General features: G+C 41.0%; 2 protein-coding genes across 5 annotated transcripts in view; one reads left to right on the top strand and one right to left on the bottom strand.

Annotated features, from left to right (window-relative positions):
• Positions 1–116: 116 nt before the first annotated feature.
• Positions 117–21,130, top strand: ALDH6A1 (aldehyde dehydrogenase 6 family member A1). Of its 2 annotated transcripts, XM_002914689.4 has the most exons (12): positions 121–273; positions 8,109–8,165; positions 9,182–9,256; positions 9,433–9,594; positions 9,822–9,900; positions 10,315–10,617; positions 12,259–12,380; positions 14,128–14,317; positions 14,528–14,709; positions 16,109–16,288; positions 16,560–16,658; positions 19,089–21,130. In XM_002914689.4, the coding sequence occupies exons 1-12, from the start codon at positions 223–225 to the stop codon at positions 19,191–19,193; spliced, it is 1,605 nt and encodes a 534-aa protein (XP_002914735.1). In that variant the 5' UTR covers positions 121–222; the 3' UTR covers positions 19,194–21,130. The 2 variants fall into 2 exon arrangements, with proteins under 2 accessions (XP_019650184.1, XP_002914735.1); XM_019794625.2 differs by lacking the exons at positions 16,560–16,658; positions 19,089–21,130 and adding an exon at positions 15,265–15,429 and having other exon boundaries at positions 117–273; positions 16,109–16,244.
• Positions 16,649–21,264, bottom strand: part of BBOF1 (basal body orientation factor 1) — a 36,044-nt gene continuing 31,428 nt past the window's right edge. For all 3 annotated transcript variants that reach the window (XM_002914690.4, XM_019794626.2, XM_019794627.2), the window contains one exon: positions 16,649–16,793. In XM_002914690.4, the coding sequence (XP_002914736.1) occupies positions 16,782–16,793 (12 nt within the window). In that variant the 3' untranslated portion in view covers positions 16,649–16,781. The remainder of the gene's footprint in view (positions 16,794–21,264) is intronic.

Below are 21,264 nucleotides of genomic sequence, written 5' to 3'. Positions count from 1 at the left end.
GGGTTAGGGCTCTTCCACTTCTGACCAATCGCATATCTCCAAGACTGGCACTGAGGGGGTGGAGTCAGATGTTAGGCCGAGTGATTGGCTAGAGGAAATAGTCTTCTCCACCAATGAGGAGATGCGGCAAGACTAGGGGGGTTAGGCCTGGAGGCGATAGAGCTTCTGGGGAGTCGCCCGCAGTAGGGGTGCGTAGAGGAGGACGAGAAGCGACTGAGGACCATGGCGGCGGCGGTGGTGGCAGCGGCGGCAGTGCGGGCCCGGATCCTGCAGGCGAGTGAGGGTGGTACCGAGGGATCACGAAGCTAGGAATTGCGTCCTTTCTGTCACTCTGAGCCAAAAAAAACCCCTTCGTAGCCGACCTTCCTGTTCCTACCGGACCTGTGCGGCCCGGTCCCAACCCTCACTTACTATCCGCCCTCGTTGGATGCTGGACTGTCACCCCTGGCCCGCTGCCCTTTTACTCTGGGAGGTTCTCCTTATCTGGCTCTGGCCCACTCTCCTCCCCCAGCCCTGCCAGTCCCTGCAATCAGTCACCCTTGCCCTAACCCCTCATGGTCTCCTCACCGTGATTCCCTTTCATCTCTGTGCCAGTCACCTCTCTCTCACCAGAAATTCCCGTTTCTGGTCACCTTTGTTAGAGTTTTCTCCTGCTCAGAGCTACCAGATTGTTCCCTTCCCCCCACCCTACTTCACTGTCCATAATCCATGGTAAAGGAGGGAAGCACACGAGGACGAGGGTCAGTGAATGAACTTTGAATCTCCTTCTAGAAAGCTTACACCAGGTTTTCCCCAAAAGCAGCTATTTGCTGAGCTGTTTTCCCTAGCTGTGGCTCTTTGTATTTTCCAAAGGCTCTAGACTGTCCCTTTTCTTGCCAAGACTTTCAGTTGGACTATTAGCAAAGTTACAGTATTCACGTTGGTGGTAGATAAGGACACATAGTTATGCTACCAGTATGTCCCAAGCACATACCAGGGACTAAACATATTTTTTTAAAAAATGAAAAAAATGATAGAAAATGAGGTGAGGGACTCCTGGGTGGCTCAGTCGGTTAAGCATCTGCCTTCGGCCCAAGTCTTGATCCCAGAATCCGGGTTATCTAGTCTGCATCCAGCTCCTTGCTCAGCAGGGAGCCTGCTTCTCCCTCTAAATGCTGCTCCCCCTGCTTGTGCTCAGTCTCTCTCTCTCTCTGACAAATAAATAAAATCTTAAAAAAAAAAAAGCTGCTGCCTCATACATAGAAATAATTCTTAAAAAAAAAAAAGAAAGAAAATGAGGTGATTAACATCTCTAAAACAGGTGATAGAAAATAAACAGAAAGTGTTAATTCCAAGTTCCTAACCCAAAGTCAGCTCCTAGTGTATCAACACACCCTCAACACTGGCCCATGGTAGGGATTGGGTCCTTTCTGAAGCCAGCCTAAGGAGAGGTGGTAGAGTACAGGAGCTGCATGCCCGAAGCCTGTGGTTTCTAACTCTGTTCATAGCCTTTCCCCAGTTTTAACAGCCTAGCAAGGACTTAGAAGGCGAGATTTACTGCCGGAAACATTCTCCAACCTACAAGTAACAACACTGCCCTTCTTCTTCTTTTTTTTTTTTTTTAAAGATTTTATTTATTTATTTATTTGACAGAGATAGAGACAGCCAGCGAGAGAGGGAACCACAAGCAGGGGGAGTGGGAGAGGAAGAAGCAGGCTCATAGCAGAGGAGCCTGATGTGGGGCTCGATCCCATAACGCCGGGATCAAACCCTGAGCTGAAGGCAGACGCTCAACTGCTGTGCCACCCAGGCGCCCCAACACTGCCCTTCTTACTTGTTACATCCATCCTGGGAACTTCTTCCTCTATATTGCTGGACTTTTAGATAATATTAGTACTTACCAGGTTGCCGTGAGTTCTACTGCAGAAACTTACACATTTTTAAGATTCTTAGCAAAGTCAGCAAAGGTTCATGATTAAATGCAATTTAATAGGACAGCGTTGAGAATGGGCTGGAAGAATTTGTCAGATGATCTGGCTTCATTCATCTATTTCTTGCTCTGATCCTAGTTCTGTTTTTCTAGTATCTTGTTTTTTTAGTAATAGGGATACAAAGTTTCTACCCTATAATTTCCATTACCAACTTATCCTTGAAATCTTTTACTAAAATTGACTTTTTTTCTTTGCCTCACCACCATCACAGTGAGTCCGTGATAGCCTTAAGAAGGTATTTTGCCCTGGGATGCCTGAGTGGCTCAGTCCGTTAAGCATCCAGATCATTTTGGCGAAGGGTTGTGGGATGGAGGCTCTGTGCTGGGGGTGGGGTGGAGCCTGTGTAACATTCTCTGCCACTCCCCCACCCCTCCCTCAACTTCTCCCTATCTTTTAGGGGAAAAAAAGGAAGAAAGTATTTTGTCCTTCCACTCAAGGAGAGGAATCTTCCTTCCTATGTACTTTATTGTGGAAACAGACACTATTTTCTGATTCATTTAAAGAAACTTCTGAGTTGACCTAGAAAAGAACAGAAATAGTAATCCTTAGCTAAAGAGGAGTTATTGTAACATGAAACTCTGAAGAAGAGTAGTCTAGATTCTGGCAGTCATGAATTTCAGAGAATCATCAAAAGGATATGTAAAGGAAAGAGTTCATGTTTTCAGTAATTTTAAGTACATTCGGTCCTTGGTGTTCGATGACTCATCTTAAAACTTTTTGACTTTACAGTGGTGTGAAAGCAATATGCATTTGTATTTGGAATTTTGAGTTTTTATGACCCCCTCCCGGTCTCCCAGTGAAATGTAGTATGATACTCTTGAGGGACGCTGGGCCGCAGCAGGGAATCACAGCTCTCCCTCAGCTCCATGATCACGAGGTTAAACAACCAATATACTTACAACCATTCTGTTTTTCACTTTCAGAACAGTATTCAGTTAATTACATTAGATATTCAACACTTCATTATAAAATAATCTTTGTGTTAAATGATTTTGCCCAACTGTAGGCTAATGTAAGTGTTCTGGACACATATAAAGTAGGCTAGGCTAAGCAATGATGTTTGGTAGGTTAGGTATATTAAATGCATTTTCAACTGACAATGGGTTTATCACTCACATTCAGAGATAAGAAAACCAGTCTTAAGGGGCTCCTGGGTGGCACAGCGGTTAAGCATCTGCCTTCAGCTCAGGGCGTGATCCCGGCGTTATGGGCTCCTGGGTGGCACAGCGGTTAAGCGTCTGCCTTCAGCTCAGGGCGTGATCCCGGCGTTATGGGATCGAGCCCCACGTCAGGCTCCTCCACTATGAGCCTGCTTCTTCCTCTCCCACTCCCCCTGCTTGTGTTCCCTCTCTCGCTGGCTGTCTCTATCTCTGTCGAATAAATAAATAAAATCTTAAAAAAAAAAAAAAAGAAAGAAAACCATAGACCACCNCTTAAAAAAAAAAAAAAAGAAAGAAAACCAGTCTTAAGGAGACTTGGTGACTTGCCTTAGTGATGTGGTTTAAAGAGTACAGGGTTTACAATCATGCTTGCATTCTTTCCCAGCTCCGTGACTTTTTTTTTTTTTTTGAAGATTTATTTATTTCAGAGAGAGAGCACGGTCAGGGGAAGGGGCAGAGAGGGAGAGAGAATCTCAAGCAGACGCCACACTGAGCTTGGAGCCTGATTCAGGGCTCAGTCTCATGACTGAGATCATGACGTGAGCCAAAACCAAGAGTAGGTCGCTCAACCAACTGCGCCACCTAGGCGCCCCCCAGCTCCACCACTTTCTAGTTTTAAGAATATTTGTGAAGATTGGAATCCACGAATATAATAAAGTAAATGACCTGACAATTAAGGTGATCCAAGGTCTCCCAACTAGTGACTTTGGGACTTAAGTCTTGGTATCTCATTTTGTGTCAAGCACTGTCCCCAGGCTTTAGGATGGGAGTACAACACTCACTGAAAGCTCCTCTATTATAATGCAACGGTAAGTGCTAACAGTAGGAGTGCAGAGAGTCCTGCAGGGCCGTAGGGAAACTATCCCAAACTCAGCTTGTACAGTTCGGGAAAAGATTCCAAAAGGAGTTCGCGCCAGGCTTGAGTTTTGCAAGACTAGCAGACCGTCAGCCAAAGGGAAAAGGGAGTGCCTGATAAAGGAAGTAGCAAGTATGAAATAAACATCTAGAGAGGAAGAATTTTGGTGACTGGATGGAGGATGGTTTCTTCAGCAGCAGTGCTAATGAGTGTTCCTTGGGAAATGAATTCAGGAGATCCAACCTGTCAAAAATTATATGCTAATGTTTTATTATGCCAGATGCAGTGCCTTTTATGCCCTCTTGATGGCAGGGAGACTGTGTGCAAGTGAAAAAATAAAACTAAGTGGCCTAGAATGCGTAAGTTCGCTGATCTGTACATTTTCTGCCCTGTAAGAGAGTATACATGAAACATAATACCAAATGATTGTTTGGTGAGTACCCATTCTTTCACTCTGCAAAAATATTACTGAATGCTTACTCTATTCCAGAAATGGTGCCAGGGGCTGAGGACACAGCCATCTAGTGAACTAAGGGGACAGAGACTTAATAATTAAACAATTATTCCACAATGTGGTATAAGAAATAGAGGAATTTAGGTGTTGTATGAGCGCTATAATCAGATGCTTGGCCTAGACTTGAGATTGTGACTTAAAAGCTTCTGACTCTGCTACTTCCCCTCTCACTCTCAGAAGTTAACCTTGTTTTTCCTACATCAGAGGCAACAGAAATCATCAGTTGAGAACTTCCTCAACTTCCTGCTAGCAAACATACAAAACTGACCTTCACTGACACCCAAAATGGTGGCTACATAGGGAGCTAAGGAATAGGAGTGAGCCAAGAAAATGGGATGAAACAATTCCAGGCAGGAAGGGGCAGCACGTACACAGGCCGAGAGAGTACAAAACGTGTTCCAAGTGCGTAGAGCGTAGACAGCAAGGAGGAAAGTGATCAGCTGTGAAACTAGAGAACTAAAGATGCTATGTGAAGTCTTCTAAGCAACATCAAGATTAGTCTTTATCAAAGAACAGAGAAAAGCCACTGGAGCTTTTTAAACAAGGGAGTAATCGGCCCAGATTTGTGTTTTAGAAAACCCCTCTGGCTATGGCGTAGGAAACCTGATTCAGAAAGCTTAAGATTGGAGGCTGGGAGATCTGTTAGGAAACAGTTATTGAAGTCCAAGTGAGAGACAACGATGATAGAGACTGTGTTGATGGCAGGAGGAGTAGAGAAAACAGGCCGTGTTCTAGGGACTTCCAGGAGGACAGATTGTTAGGGTTGGTTTGATTCACTGTGGAGAGAGAGGGAGGAGTTGGGGTGACATTCAGGTTTCTTCTTGGGTAGCTAGGTGAATAGTGGCCCCCTTCACTGAAAGGTGGGATATAGAAAGCGGGGCAGCTTGGTGAGAGAAAGATGAGGAGTTCAGCTCTTTCAGTATGCACCCAAATGACATCCACTAAAGGTGTGGTGAAGACAGTTAGGCGGGTATTATCTGAAGAGGAAGAGCTGGTTAAGAGCTACAGATTTGAGCATCGCAGAATCTAGATCATCAAGCCAGAGGAGTTGATGAAGTCATCCAAGGAGAATGTGCAGAACGAGAAGAAGGCCTAGGACCAAGCCTTGAGGAATTTAATTAGTTAGCGGCCAGGTAGCACAGGATGAGTCAGCAAAGAAGGCAGATCAGTAGCAGAAGAGATATCAGGACATCCCCAAAGCCAAGTGAAAAGGGCGTGAAAAAGTCAAGTACAGGAGGACTGGGAAGAACCCATGAAATGTAGGAAGTCACTGGTGTTTAGACCTGGAGGTTGGAGTGGATGGAAGGGTTAGTGGGAAATGAGGAAATAAGGTAATTAGCAAAGAGAATCTTTGCTATTGGATGGAGAGAGGTTTAAGTTTCAGGAACGAAAGGATAATTGGAAGTGTCTGGGGTAGCAGGAAAGGTGTGCTTTAGAGCGCATGTGCAGAGATAGCCTGCAGCTGGAGGACAGGAAACTCATCAGTCAGTCCACAGATACTCGTTGTGCACTTCTGTCTCCCAGTCCCTTAGTCCCCACAGAGCTTGCTAGCCAACTGCTCCCTTATAAGAGGAAGGGAGGAAAAAATGACGGGTATAGGTCAGTTTTGTAGATTTGCTAGCAAGAAGTTGAAGTTCTCATCTGATGGTTTCTGTTTCCTCTGAGGAAGGAAAAACAAAGGTCAACGCTCCTGGAGAGTGAGAGGAGAAGCAGCAGGATTGGAAGTTTTAAGAGAGTAAGTTTTGAAATAGCAAGGAGTGAGAGCAAAAAGCATAAAATATTAGAGTAACACTGAGTGAGCACCCACAACTTACTGTTTTCCATATCTGGACAATCTTTTTTTTTTTTTAAAGATTTTATTTATTTATTCGACAGAGATAGAGACAGCCAGCGAGAGAGGGAACACAAGCAGGGGGAGTGGGAGAGGAAGAAGCAGGCTCATAGCGGAGGAGCCTGATGTGGGGCTCGATCCTATAATGCCGGGATCACGCCCTGAGCTGAAGGCAGACGCTTAACCGTTGTGCCACCCAGGCGCCCCATATCTGGACAATCTTGATCACAATAACTGTAAAGTAGGTGAACAAGACAGATATAGTGCCTACCTTCATGTGACTTCTGTCTTTTGGGCAACAGACAAGTACCCAGGCGATTACAGCAGAGACAGATAAACCTGATAGGGGAAGTACTGGCTGCTAACCTAATATGGGGTCGGGGCAGTCAGCCACCCCGTGGACCTTTCATTTGTCCTGTAGATATTATGTACCAGGTAGCATGTTGGTGTTGGGAATATGGCTATAAATGAGACTTAATGTTGGACCCCAGAAGAGTGTTTCGTTTGAAATTGTTTTTGTGGGGAATGGGAGAGGAAGAAGACAAAGCATTTGGAAGCACTGTCTGCTGGTCCAAAGGACCTGCATCCTTTCCCCTGGACAGTGCTACAGGAACACAGATTCTTGCACTTCAGGTAGCCCTAAACCGCTTGGTTAACATGTCTGTCTTCAGACAAGATAAAAGAATATTAGATTGCAGTTTTTCTTTATATCCCATTCCAAGTGTTTCCATTTTCTCACTTTGACATGAATATTTCTTAAATCAACTTCCATAGCATATATACAAAGTATTATTTTATTGTAACTGACCCCTCCCCTCTCCAATGTGCTGATTATATCCTATTAAATGTTACCTATACAACACATTCTTTTCCTACATGTGGCATTTTTTAAACAGCTTTCTTGAAATAAAATTGACAAACTGTACATATTTAAAGTATACCATTTGATAAGTTTTATATTTGTATACTCCTGTGAAAATATCATCACAATCAAGATAGGGGACATACCCATCACCCCAAAATATTCCTTCTTACCCCATCTTCTGCACTTCCGCCATCATCCCCAGGTAACCACTGATCTGCTTTCTAACACTATGGATTTGTTTGCATTTTCTAGTTTTATATAAATGGACTCAGACACTGTGTACTGTTTTTATGTCTGACTTCTTTCACCCAGTATAATTGTTGGTAGTTATCCATGTTATTGCCAGTATAATAGTTCCTTTTCATTGCTGAGTACTATTCCAACATGTGGATACACCTCATTAGTTTCCCTATTCACCCATCCAATGGTGGACATTTGGGTTGTTGCTAAGTTTGGGGCTATTACAAGGCTACTATGAGCATTTGTGCTCAAGTATTTATATGGGCATATTATACTTACATTTGACACTTGGTTATATACTATGTGACATTTGACACCTATTATGTTAGATACCATTTAAGAGTTTTCATATCGTTAAGATTTGTGGTGACTACCATTTTCCAGGCCAAAAATTAGGAAAATATGGTCTAATAAAAAAATAGTTTAAAATCAGGACTGTTCTGGAAATTGAGGGCGTGATCATTATGGTATCTTATTTTCTCTTAGTTTGCTGTACCTCATAGTCTGATATCTTTTCTCTTTAAAGACTATATGACCCTTAAGAGCAAACATCAAGTCTTTTCCATATACCCACAGTAACTAGTGTAATATTAAGTATATGGTAGCCATTTTCTAAGTTTTTAATAATTTTCTGCTCTCATTTATCAAAATAATCATTCTTCTACCTCACAGGTCTCTTCCAAGGTGAATTCCACTTGGTATCCAGCATCGTCTTTCTCTTCTTCAGTGGTAAGTTTATTTGGCACTAAACTTGGACTTCTGAGAAGGAATACAGTACAATTTGGGGGTATTCCCACTTACTTTCTTAACATAATTGTGATCAGAATATATGTCGTTTTCTATATTGGTTTTCTTACCTAATATTATGTTTTTTAGATGTCATAAACATTTTCAGTATTGCAAAATGCTCTTTATAGTTATGATTTTTAATGGCTGCATAATATTCTACCAAATATATATGGTCAGAATTAATTAAAATTTTCCCATATAACACCTAGATTGATTCAGTTTTTCACTACTATAAAGCAAACATTTACTTATATAGTTTTTTCCTTCTTTTAGATTATCTCCTTTCTGAGGAAAGATTACTATGTCAAAAAATACAGACATTTTCATGGCTTCTAGAGGTTTTATTGATCCTGCCAGATAGTTGTCCTCTTTGCAGTCTTTAAAAATTGTTTTTATAGACTGTCAATCATTTGTAGTACCTAAAATCTAATAAATAAGGATAGGTGCTCAAAATCCTTTCTATTTAGAAGCACACAGTGTAACACAGTAGTCCTTCACCTTTCTTGGTCCACAGCCCCCTCTGAAGATTTAACGTAAGCAAGCTACTTCTCAGAAGAACTAAACACAGACAAAAATGTTTAAAAATCTTTTGATCATAAAGGTCATACATGCTCATGGTGACATGACAGAAGAAAGTCAGCTGGGCCAACAAGTCATACTAGCTAATATTTGTTAACACAGAAACTGCTAACTTTTTTAGTATAAGCTTCACGGTGACATAAAGTTCCACACTGTGATTAGCAGGGAATTTTCCTTTCTCAGAGAGATCACAGTATTGAGAGGCTCAGCCACATCTTAATGAACACTAGAGACAAGTACATTGTGTATCTCTTTCCTAGTGGTAACATTTCTAGAGAACAGAAGATTCACTTTATCAACCCTGAATTCCTTCCTTTTTGTGAAAGGGAGAGAAGCAATTGACTAATACAAAGTTTTGTGGTGTTTTTATTTTCCAGCCAACTGTAAAGCTCTTCATTGATGGGAAATTTGTTGAATCCAAAAGTGACAAATGGATTGACATCCACAACCCAGTAAGCAAAGCTGCTTTGGGATTTAAACTTGGCTAGCCTAGAATTCTGGGAATGTTGTGGGAAATGGGGACCTGAATGTCTGTCAGGTAAAGTACATAGTACTGCGTCTATGACTAGATGAAAAATGGAGAAGGTGGAGCAGGGGCAAAAGATGATGTGTTGCTTTTTCCCATCAGGCGACCAATGAGGTCATTGGTCGGGTTCCTCAGGCCACCAAGGCTGAAATGGACGCAGCTGTTGCTTCCTGCAAACGTGCTTTTCCTGCATGGGCAGACACTTCAGTGTTAAGCCGCCAGCAGGTCCTGCTCCGCTATCAACAACTCATTAAAGAAAACTTGGTAAGAAATCAGAATGGTATCATTTTCCAAACTGTTGCCTAGGTTACTTGTCATGCCCACAGAAGCCCTTTTAGCTGCCCTCCATAACTCTACAATCCAGAAAGACACAGATCATGGCTTTCTCCCTAGTACTACCTCTCCCCAAGTTTTGTTTTTCCTTGGCTTCCTAAGAACTATAAGGAGGCACATCCTTTCCATTGGTTTCTATTTGTGCGCTTTTTCTCTAGAAAGAAATTGCCAAGTTAATCACACTGGAACAAGGGAAGACTCTTGCTGATGCTGAGGGAGACGTATTCCGAGGCCTTCGTAAGCTGGGAATCCCTCTTGGGGGTTCAGGAACGCTTTGGGAAGGAGCAAAGAAAGATGGCAGGCAAAGATCTCAGTATGGGAGGTTACTTCTTCTGTGTAGATTTTGCTATCCCGTGAGATCTTTTTTAATACTTGTGGAAAATGGGAATACTTGTCAGGTACATAGGAGATCAATTTACTTCATTTATTTTACTTGATCTTCCAGGAGGTATATGCTTGTCACTGTCTTTTCTTCCCCCACCATTTGGAGAATCTCATTTTGCACATCCCCTTCACGTGGAAGGGCAAGTCACTGTTTCTTCCCTGTGTCATTGGCCTGAGCCATTCTCTGTCCTCAGGAATGATTAGAGCATGACACAGCTAAGTAGTTCACAGTGGAGACCTGGTGGTCTGACTACTTTTCTGTTCCAGAGGTGGTTGAGCATGCGTGCAGTGTGACATCCCTCATGCTGGGAGAAACCATGCCATCCATCACCAAAGATATGGACCTTTATTCCTACCGTCTGCCTCTGGGGGTATGTGCAGGCATTGCTCCCTTCAACTTTCCTGCCATGATCCCCCTTTGGATGTTTCCCATGGCCATGGTGTGTGGAAATACCTTCCTACTGAAACCATCAGAGCGAGTTCCTGGAGCAAGCATGCTTCTGGCTAAGTTGCTCCAGGACTCTGGTGCCCCGGATGGAACACTGAATATCCTCCATGGACGACATGAAGGTAACTGCCCTTCTGTACGTGGCACTTAGTCTGGCTACCAAAAAAATCAGGGTGTGTTGAGTGGTGAAGATTGAGTGGTTTTAGGATGAGGAACCTAGGGAGGAAGGGATTTACTAACAGTAACCTCCACTTTGGAGGTAATGTTGATGCATCTCTGTGTACTAAGGTAACTACCTGGGGAGCAGCAATGCTTCTTGCCTACAGAATACATTGAGACAAAGAAGTGTGGATTAGGGTAAGACACAGATAAATAAGAAAGTTTGCTCTTCGGTACTGAGAGAATTTATAGATTTCAGAGAGACTGAAGACATTCTAACTCACATAGTAATAGCTGACACTTAAAAAGCACTTCTTTGTTTCAGACACTGTTTCTAGTGCCTTTCAAATATCTCATATAATCTTTATAATAATCCTTCGAGGTAAGTACTATTGTTTTTCCATTTTATAGATAAGAAAATTGAGGCGAAATGAAATTAAGTAATTTGCCCAAAGTCACACTGCTAGAAACTATCAAAGCCAGAATGTCAGTATCCAGGAAGGCTGACTCTGGTTTTTACTTTTAAATCCTATGCTATATTGCTGCTCACATGAGGGCAACAATGGTATATGAAAGTCTATAGTGACAGTTAAGGAAATATAACATTCTTGATAAAAGGAAGAGTTGAGTATTAAAAGGCTACTATTTTGGAGGAAAACAGGAGTTGTAGCCTTTGGAATTAGAAGTAGAAATGGCAAATTGGAAAAATAATGAAAGGGAAGAGGCTAAACAGAATTAGTAGTTTAAAGAATTTAAGAGACGGGGGGCGCCTGGGTGGCAAAGTGGTTAAGCGTCTGCCTTCGGCTCAGGGCATGATCCCGGCGTTATGGGATCGAGCCCCACATCAGGCTCTTCCGCTATGAGCCTGCTTCTTCCTCTCCCACTCCCCCTGCTTGTGTTCCCTCTCTCGCTGGCTGTCTCTATCTCTGTCGAATAAATAAATAAAATCTTTTAAAAAAAATTTAAGAGACGGAGGCGCCTGGGAGGCTTAGTCAGTTAAGCGTCCGACTGTTGGGTTTTTATTTTTAAAGATGTATTTATTTGAGAGAAGGAGAGAGAGAGAGCAAGCACGAGCAGGAGGGACAGAGGGAGAGAGAGAATTTCAAGCAGACTCCACACTGGCACAGAGCCTGATGCCAGACTTGATCTCACAACCCTGAGATCACAACCTGAGCCAAAACCAAGAGTTGGAGGCTTAACCGATGGTGCCACCGAGGCGCCCGACCNCCCCCCCCCCCCCCGCCTCTTTTTTTGGCTCAGGTCATGATCTCAGGGTGGAGAGATAGAGTCCTGTACTGGGCTCTGTGCTCAGCAGGGAGTCTGCTAGGGATTCTTCCCCTCCCTCTCCCTCTTCTTTTACCCTCCCCCACCCACTCATGCGCATGCATGCACATGTGCACAGACTCTCTCTCTCTAATAAAATAAATAATAAACCTTAAAAAAAGAATATAAGAGATGGAAAGAACTTCAAAATGGGAATCCAGGATAGAAAAATACATTATGGAAACTTCTCATTCACAGCAATGGGAAAGGGGAAATTTGCCATGTTGAGAAGCCCATAGCCATTTGTTCCTTTGTGGTAATCATTTCTTTTCTTCTTAAAGCTGTAAACTTTATTTGTGATCATCCGGATATCAAAGCAATCAGCTTCGTGGGATCCAACCAGGCAGGAGAGTACATCTTCGAGAGAGGGTCAAGACATGGCAAGAGAGTTCAAGCCAATATGGTGACTTCCTATTCCTTTTCCCCCTAAATCTGTTATATGTATTAAAATTACCTACAAACAGCCCTTCAACAGAGGGGCTACTATCCCACTCTAATGCCAGTGTGTCTTTATTCCTACTTCATCCTGAATGTCTTCCATTTAGCCATGAACCTTGTGATGAGTTTTATCCTAAGTCACTTTAATTACCTTTTTATCTTATACCCTAATCTTGGCAACAAAGGGTACCTTTCTCCCTAAGAATGTTATTCAGATTCTTTGGGCTTTAACAGTAACAGCTGGATTCTGGTTCTGGCCATGTATCTTTCTTCATACCATGGTTTGTAGCCCTTTATCCTTCCTTCCTTTCAAGGCATACCCTAACTACTATAATGTCAAAGATAGGCTTTTCCTGAGAGTCCAAGCTATTTAAGGTACTGGAAAGAGCCAAATATCCCTGAATGTGAGTGCAGTTTACTTGGTTGCATAGTTTTGCTGTTCTCTTACTACCTCTTTTACTAACACATAGTAATTCTTTATTAGCCCAGTTGCCACTTTCTCTCCCTTTGGTAAATGTTGCAGAAAGGATAGCTACCTATGCACAGGCTTAGAAACTCTTCATGATATGCCTACTTACTTGTCTTTTGGCCAATTTGACTTAAGTCCCCCCCACTTCACTCCATATTTATTGAGTGTATTCTGTGTCTAACAATATACTATGCGTAATGGGATAAAATTAAGTAGCAGACATGGTATCTATCCACGTACTCCATTATAGTTGTACAGTAGTCCCTCTTCATCTGTGGGGGATGCCTTTCAAGACCCCCAGTGGATCCTTGAAACTGTGGATAGTATTAAACTCCATGTATATGATATTTTTTCTTACACATACATATCTATGATAAATTTTAATTTATAAATTAGGCACAGTAAGAGAATAACTAATAATAAAATAGAACAATTTTAACAATACATTGTAATAATACGGTCTCTCTTTCAAAATATCTAATTATACTTACCCTTCTGCTGCTGCTGCTGCTGATGATGTGAGATGATAAAATGCCTACATTATGAGATGAAGTGAGGTGAATGACGTGGGCCTTGTGACATAGCTTTAGGAGGATCATCTGCTTCTGGACCTCAGGTGACCTCAAGTGACTGAAACTGTGAAACGTGAAACCACGGATAAGGGGGGACTACTGTATCTGGAAACACATATGGAAATGACCATGATATCCTACATAACTGTGTATCATGAGGCTATGTATCTAGAAGCAAGCCAATCTGGGGAACGTCTTTCCAGAAATGGTGTATCAAGAGGTCCATCTGGTTCGCCTTTCAGCTAGCCACTGGCATTATTACTGGCAGCTCTTTGTTGACTATTCATATAACTGGAAATCCTAGCAGACAGATTGTTTCCTGTCCAAGAAAGGAGTTCTTGGTTCCCAGATGTAGTATTTAGCCTGTCAGTTTGACTGAATGTGATTATGTGGCTAGATGCTGTTTTGTTTTTTGGTAATGGTCTTGATCTAAATAAACATATATCAGCTTATCAGCTAAGAAAGTAGGAAAAAAAGTCACCTGGAGACTCGCTCTGTGCTACCACGACTTCAGCAGTTATCAAAATGACAATAAATCTAGCCTCAAAGCAACAAAGGGTAAATTCTCCCTATTCTTAAATTCTCATTTGAAATCTCCGATTCTTTGCTTAATTTCTTAGCCTAATTATATTTTGCCAAGGAAGATTCATGTACTTTCTGTATTTCCTTAGGGAGCCAAGAACCATGGGGTAGTCATGCCAGATGCCAATAAGGAAAATACCCTGAACCAGCTGGTTGGGGCAGCATTTGGAGCTGCTGGTCAGCGCTGCATGGCTCTCTCCACAGCAATCCTTGTGGGAGAAGCTAAGAAGTGGCTGCCAGAGCTGGTGGAGCGTGCCAAAAACCTGAGAGTCAATGCGGGTAATCAGTTATCTGCCTAGCTCCTTTAGACTTTACATCTGTGGCACTAAGCTCTTGGTTTTAGCATTGGCCTTGACCAATGGGAGTAATCATGTCTGCTCTTTAACCACTACCTCTCTTTATACTGTATTTGCCATTTGGATTCATCTTTAGTTAACAGTCATAATTTATGATAATGAAGACCTTAAATACTTCTGTGTTGTTTTACAGGAGACCAACCCGGAGCTGATCTTGGCCCTCTGATCACCCCCCAAGCCAAAGAGCGAGTCTGTAATCTGATTGATAGTGGAACAAAGGAGGGAGCTTCTATCCTTCTTGATGGTCGAAAAATTAAAGTCAAAGGCTATGAAAATGGCAACTTTGTTGGACCAACCATCATCTCAAATGTCAAGGTGAACAACTCTGGATTATTTATTTCACAAATATGAGCACTAAAGCACCTTAGAGGCTATGGAATCTCATCCTTCCAATTTATAAATGAAGACATTTAATAACTGAGACCTCGGCTCTTGCCAGGATTCCTCAGTTCTTTTATCTAGAGTTTGAATGAGCCTCCTATCCTGATTCCCAACCTCCTTCCACTATACCAGAGGTTGACAAACTTTCCATAAAAGTCTGGATAGTAAATATTTTTGGCTTTGCAAGGATACACAGTCTCTGTCACAACTACTCACGCTTGATGTTTTAGTGTGAAAGCACATTAACATTGTGTGGCTGTGTTCCAATAAACCTTTATTTATGGACAATGGAATTTTAATTTCAAATAATTTTTCATGTCATGATTGATTTCTTTTGCCGCCATTTAAAAAATACAGAGACCATTCTTAGCTTGTGAGCTGTACAAAAACAAACAGCAAGCCACAGTCAGCCAAATTTTGCCAGCCCTATCTTATATTCTTTACTTACTTGCTTAATGTTAGTTTTCTCTTCCCACTCCTGTTGTCTAGCTTATCGGTATCGCAGGGTCTCCATCAATATATGAACCACTCGGTATTTATGGAGTGCCTACTCTGTGCTGCATCTTCAACGGAAAGATACAAAAGAAAAACTGCTCTCTCAATTTTTATCGAATCTCTGCAAGTCTCTCAGCTAAAATTAATGACTAAATTGAGGTTAGGAGGCTTTTTTTGAAATTCATATGTCCCCACTAATCCTACTATAATCCTGAATAATTAAGAGTTGAATGTAAGTGTAGTAGAAATTATGAAGTCTCTTGTCACAGAACCACAGGGGACAAATCCACTTATTAGGAACAAACACAGCTGACAAGCTGCAGTGGTGAAGGATGTTTTGAATGTTTAATGTGACCCGATATCAAAATATAATTGTATAGACTCATTTGGGAGGCAAAGGAGTGAAGGAGAATGAACTGTTTATGTTACGGAAAACTTAGCACAGGGTTTCTTTAAACAGAAACACACTCCTGAGGTGTTTGCAATATATATTTGATTTATAAAAAATGAATTTGCGTGTAACTTTTCAGTAACATAACAACTGTATAAACAGGTTATACAGATATAAAAGAGGAAACCAGTGATGGGTCATGGGACCTAAAACTACAGTGCTTAAAGGACAGGAGTGTAATTGTAGTTAATAGGAGTTCCAGGTTGTTTATATGATTGGCAGCTTGGAAGATGGAACACAGCAAGAAAGGACTTTTTTTTTTTTTAAAGATGGTTTAAAATGAAGAGAGGTTCCTAACATGAAAGCTGTCCATGTAAACAGTGGGTAACTAAGTACCAGATAAGCATCAAGTACTGACTTCTTTTCTGGATGCATCACTCCTGGCAGCCAACTATGACCTGTTACAAAGAGGAGATTTTTGGTCCAGTTCTTGTGGTTCTGGAGACAGACACTTTGGATGAAGCCATCAAGATAGTAAATGACAATCCATATGGAAACGGGACTGCCATCTTCACCACCAATGGAGCCACTGCTCGGAAATATTCCCACCTGGTGGACGTTGGACAGGTTGGTGAACAGAATTTTTAGGAGATTCTTGTAGCCATGTACTGTTTCCTATCTAAGGGAGATGGTAAAGGGATCAGTCGCTGCCCTCTGATTTCCCATAATGCCCCATTTCTTCCTCAGGAATCAAAGTTCGTGCGTGGGATGCAGGATGGGGTAGAAGTTGGGGTATTTAAAATTGGTCTCTGTGATGTCAGGCATTTGTGCTTCTAGATGGAGCGTTCCTTTGTTGGAGTCCTTTTCTTTTATTTGATGTGGATTTGTTCTGCTTTAGGTGGGGGTGAATGTCCCTATTCCAGTGCCTCTGCCAATGTTCTCATTCACTGGCTCTCGATCTTCCTTCAGGGGAGACACCAATTTCTATGGCAAACAGGTAATTGTAAGAAAACGTTTTTTCCTCTAAGAAAGTTTCTTGAACATATTCAGGAGCAAGGATTCTGCAAGGAGGGGCCTGCCAGTAGCTTTTGTGGGGTCACATATTGTTCAGCAGCGCTTGTCAGGAGGTCCCCTAGAAAAGATTTAAAAGGTAACAAAATTTTGCCAAAGCCGCTCCTTCCTGAATAACTCAAGGCAGCAAAGTTTTGGGGGGAAGAGCATGAGAAGGTCCAAGCCTTTATGTATATCCTTTCCTCTGCCTGAGATCCTCTCCTCCTGCCTCCCCTCTTTCATCTAACTCTTAAATCATGTCTTGTCTAAGTTTAAAGCATGGACTCCTCCAGAAAATCACCTCTGACCCCCTCTTCCTCAGTGCTGGGTTGGGTATGCCCTCGTGCGTTCCCATTGAACACTACACTCCTGTAAGTTATTCATTTACAAAAATTTTACTGAGCACCTTCTTTGTACCAAACCCTTTTCTAGGCACTATAAATCCTTCACTGAACAAGAAAAATAAAGCAGATCTGGAACTGAATAGCCTGGTTTCAAATTCCAGCTCAGCCAGTTATTAACTGTGTGACTTTGGGCAATACCCTATGTCTCAAGTTTCTTATCTATAAAATGAGACTAACAATAGTACCTATATTTCATAAGGTTAGGAAGATTAAATCATCACTATTACCACATCTTTCAGCAGATACATATTTCCTAAGGCAGGAAGAGGCATAGCAGGTTCAAATAGTAGCAGAAATGGGCTGGGGCACAGAGAGTGAATGAGAAGGAGAGTGGTAAGAGATGGGGTTCAAGAGGTAAGCAGTCCTTATCACACCGTCAATATTATTTACTTCTTAACTACAGTACCTGGCACAGAGCAGGTGCCCAAGTATGTGTTGAACAGATTGGCTAGTGGAACTTCTTTGTAGCCCCATAGTGATACAGCCATTTTGGAACCTTCAGTAACTAAATTACATGTTTCCTATACAGGTCTCTTTTATAGTTCAATAAAAAAAATTAACAGTGCACATAGCGTAGCAGAATATAACAGTATGACCAACTGGTTGAGAAGACATTTTGGTTATTTAGAGGCAGCTTATTCAGTTTGTGCATTAGTCATAGGTTTTGTAGAACTGACTAGTTTGATACTATTAACAAAAATTTCTTTCAAGGGAAGCAGAGTAGAACTCTTTTTTTCTCCCCTGTCTTGCTTTAATTACTATAAGTTATCCTCATAAGTGAGGTTTCTTGAAGGAAAAGACTGACCCCATACACAGTTTGAAGTCTTAAATTCTTAGATAATCAAATTGCTATTTTGCATCCTGGAAAGGAGATTTGAAAGTAGATAATCTCTCAGGTTTTTTCAGTATATTAACATGGCCCAGATTTTGTCAAATAATTCTAAAAGAGTATTTTAATCAAGCTAGTGTATTTTTTCTAACAGTATGTTTCTAGCTTGCTAGTATTTTTTTTTTAAGATTTTATTTATTTGAAAGGAGTGGGGGAGGAGCAGAGGGTTAGGGAGAGGGACAAGCAGACTCCGTGCCAAGTGCAGAGCCCCACACAGGGCTCAATCCCTGCATGTCACGACCTAAGCCAAAACAAAGAGTCAGACGCTTAACTGACTGAGCTACCCAGGCGTCCCTAGCTTGCTAGTATTTTTTGTGTTATATCTAAACAGTCTATTCTCTTTTGCTCAAGCCTATTCTTACAAAATAAACTGTATATATAAAGTCCTAAATATGCTGGATTTTTTTGGTTCACATTATAGGTGATTTAGAAGTGATTGTGTGTAATATCAGACATTTTATTTTAGATTTGTACGATATTATGGATTTTACTGTATCAGTATAGAGCTGTTTATCACTGACAGTTGTCAGAAATGGCCTGATATGTATCTCATCCCTTCATGCCTTTTTCTTCTTCTCAGGAAGGAGAGAAAAACTAACAATTATTGAATAGCAATTACTTTGCTAGGATGTTTGTAGGTCATTTCATTTTCCCCTCACAGCAGTGCCGTGCTGGGCAACAGGTCACAGATAAGGTCCAAAGTTACATGGCAGTCAATAAGGAGGAGAGGCAGGATTTGAGCCATGTCCCAAGACCTCAAAGCACATGATATTCAGCCCTAGGAACAGAATGAGCTGCAAATTTAACAGATTACACTGTTCAGTTTTTCCATTTAGATAGATCCTCTTGAGTAGTTTCAACATAATGATAGCTAAGGTTTGACTATTTACTACATGGGAGGTATTATGCTAAATGTTTTAAATAGATTATCTTATGAACAATAGGTTGGATTTTGGTTGCACCAATTCCTCAAGTGGGAACGTGGCACTTCATACCACTTCCTTCAAAAGTCGATTGAAAGAGAAATCATGCAACCCCCAGGAATATATGCTAACTCTATTTTTTTCCCCTTTGTTCTCTTTAGGGCATCCAATTCTACACACAGCTAAAGACCATCACTTCTCAGTGGAAAGAAGAAGATGCTACTCTTTCCTCACCTGCTGTAGTCATGCCTACCATGGGCCGTTAGAAACAAGTTTGTTCCTGAGTAATCTCCCTGTATTCTTGACCAACCTCATTTGCCAACTTTGCTCAAATCAGACCCCTAGGACTGGAATACCTGGTAACTAAAATCTTTCTCAAGACCATTAGCCCCTGCAGAGTTGCTGTAGGGAGATTCCTAGTGTAACTCTGAAACCAGATTTTCACTTGCTCTTCTTACTTCAGTTTTTGAGGTGACTGTTTTAACTGTGATATGCTTACATGGAATGAGAACTGAGACCTGTTCTCTAGAAGTTCTCCCCTTTTCTGATGACTTGAAGGGAAGATTAGTGTATGTAAAGAAGATCTTCCAATAACTAGAAGAGGACCTCTTGGATGGGGAAATAGGACATAAACAATTCACCCTTTGGTTGATCCTCAAACACAGCCCTACATAAATGGCAGTGGGGGAGACTCCGCTGCCAAGCCTTCTTGAGCCTCTCATTTATCCCACACTACACAGGACATAATCCATTTCTACTTATCCCACAGTTGTGACAACTGCTTTCTTTTCTGAATGCCACTTTGTCCTAGTGATACATGACCACTAATTCTATCATTGTCACTGTTCCTGCTTCTTAAAATCACTTCTCAAGGATACCTCAGGACGCACTGGATAAATCAACTTTTTGTTGTGTGTACAAAGTGTTAAATTTCAGATTTGGCTTCAACGGTCATTAATGTTTCAGTCGTTAATTCAGAAGCAAATGCAGTTTTTTTCAGAAAACTATTTCAAAAGTTTTTTAGGCCCAGAAATCAAGGGGTATTCTAGCCATGAAAGTGTGGAAGACTCTTGCCTTAAGTAAGTATAGCCAGATATTACTTGCTGAATTTTTTATGTTGTTCTTCCTTCTTGCATTTCTCATTAGTGATCATTTTTAATGAAAGAACTCTTAATGTAGAGTAATTGACTGGGGCCTAAGAAATTTCACGACTTTTCATGACATGAGATATTAAAAAAGAAATGCTTTGACAGATTTTTTTGCTACCATTAATTCAAGCATCTTAATGCTTTTTTTTCTTTGGATATAGCTAAACTTTAAGTCAGAACAGAAATTGATGAGCTAAAAAAAAAAATAGATTCCCAATTGAATCAATCTTTTCTGATACAGTTTTTACCCAGTGAACTAGGAGAAGGCTGCTGGCTCTGAGAGAATAATCTCGGTCCTCAGCCAGATGACACAGGTCATTTATTTTTCTGCTTCCTCGTTAGTCACTTGGATAATGTTAATCTGCCCCGTGGCAGTGATTCGGTGAATTTAGGATAGTGAAAACTTTGAAAACATTTGTGCACTCTGTGGATTTTAAGCTTATTACTACCAGCACTGGTTAGAATATCAGAATCTTCAATCATTTAAGGTGATTGGAACTTTAAAAAAATACATTTATGTATGACCCCTACTGGGTCTTTTTTTTTTTTTTTTTTTTTTTTTTTTTTTTGGATTTGCCTTCCTAAACATGAGGCAATAGAAATTTTTAATTTGGTAATAGAATACCCCTTGTTTTATCTCTACTTATCACAGCTGGCAACTGATAGTGATATTTAATCCAATCCAACAACTATAGGCTGGGTTGAATGAAAGGTCATATTGTCTAAATTCCAAGTGGAATTAAATATAATCCCAGAGATTCCTAAGTTTTCCTTATATTTAAGGGAAATCACTTTTTTAAAAACACTGACTCATCAGAATTGTATTGCTCTAATTGGAATCAACTCATTTGGCTAGCTATTTGCTACTTAGAAGTTTCTTGTTTCTTAGATGGGAAAAAAATCTGCAGTTATATTCACGCTAGTAGCAGCTTAAAAATTTAGTATTTTATTTTCTTTTTGCTCTGATGTGGCCTCATTTGAAATTTCTGAGATCCTATGTTGTACTAATTGATTATAAATAAGAAATTATAAATAAAAAGCTCCTAAAAAGAAAACCTGGCTTTTCTATTTTTTAATAATGCCTTTCCTAATAATGCCTTTGTCCCTAGCTTGTAGGGACTCAGACTTCCCAACTCTGTTCAAAGCCAAGAGTTACGCGGTCATTATGTTTATTCTTACATAAAAGATA

The sequence above is a fragment of the Ailuropoda melanoleuca genome, chromosome 14, assembly GCF_002007445.2.
Source record: "Ailuropoda melanoleuca isolate Jingjing chromosome 14, ASM200744v2, whole genome shotgun sequence".
NCBI lineage: Eukaryota > Metazoa > Chordata > Mammalia > Carnivora > Ursidae > Ailuropoda > Ailuropoda melanoleuca.
Note: the sequence above shows the minus strand (reverse complement) of the source record. Positions and strands in the feature narration are given on the sequence as shown.

Excerpts from the sequence above, each read along its gene's own strand:
- ALDH6A1 (XM_002914689.4), top strand. The coding sequence starts at position 223 with ATGGCGGCGGCGGTGGTGGCAGCGGCGGCAGTGCGGGCCCGGATCCTG. Across the intron at positions 12,381-14,127 it reads AGAGAGTTCAAGCCAATATG|GGAGCCAAGAACCATGGGGT; the intron begins GTGACTTCCTAT and ends GTATTTCCTTAG. Across the intron at positions 14,318-14,527 it reads AAACCTGAGAGTCAATGCGG|GAGACCAACCCGGAGCTGAT; the intron begins GTAATCAGTTAT and ends GTTGTTTTACAG.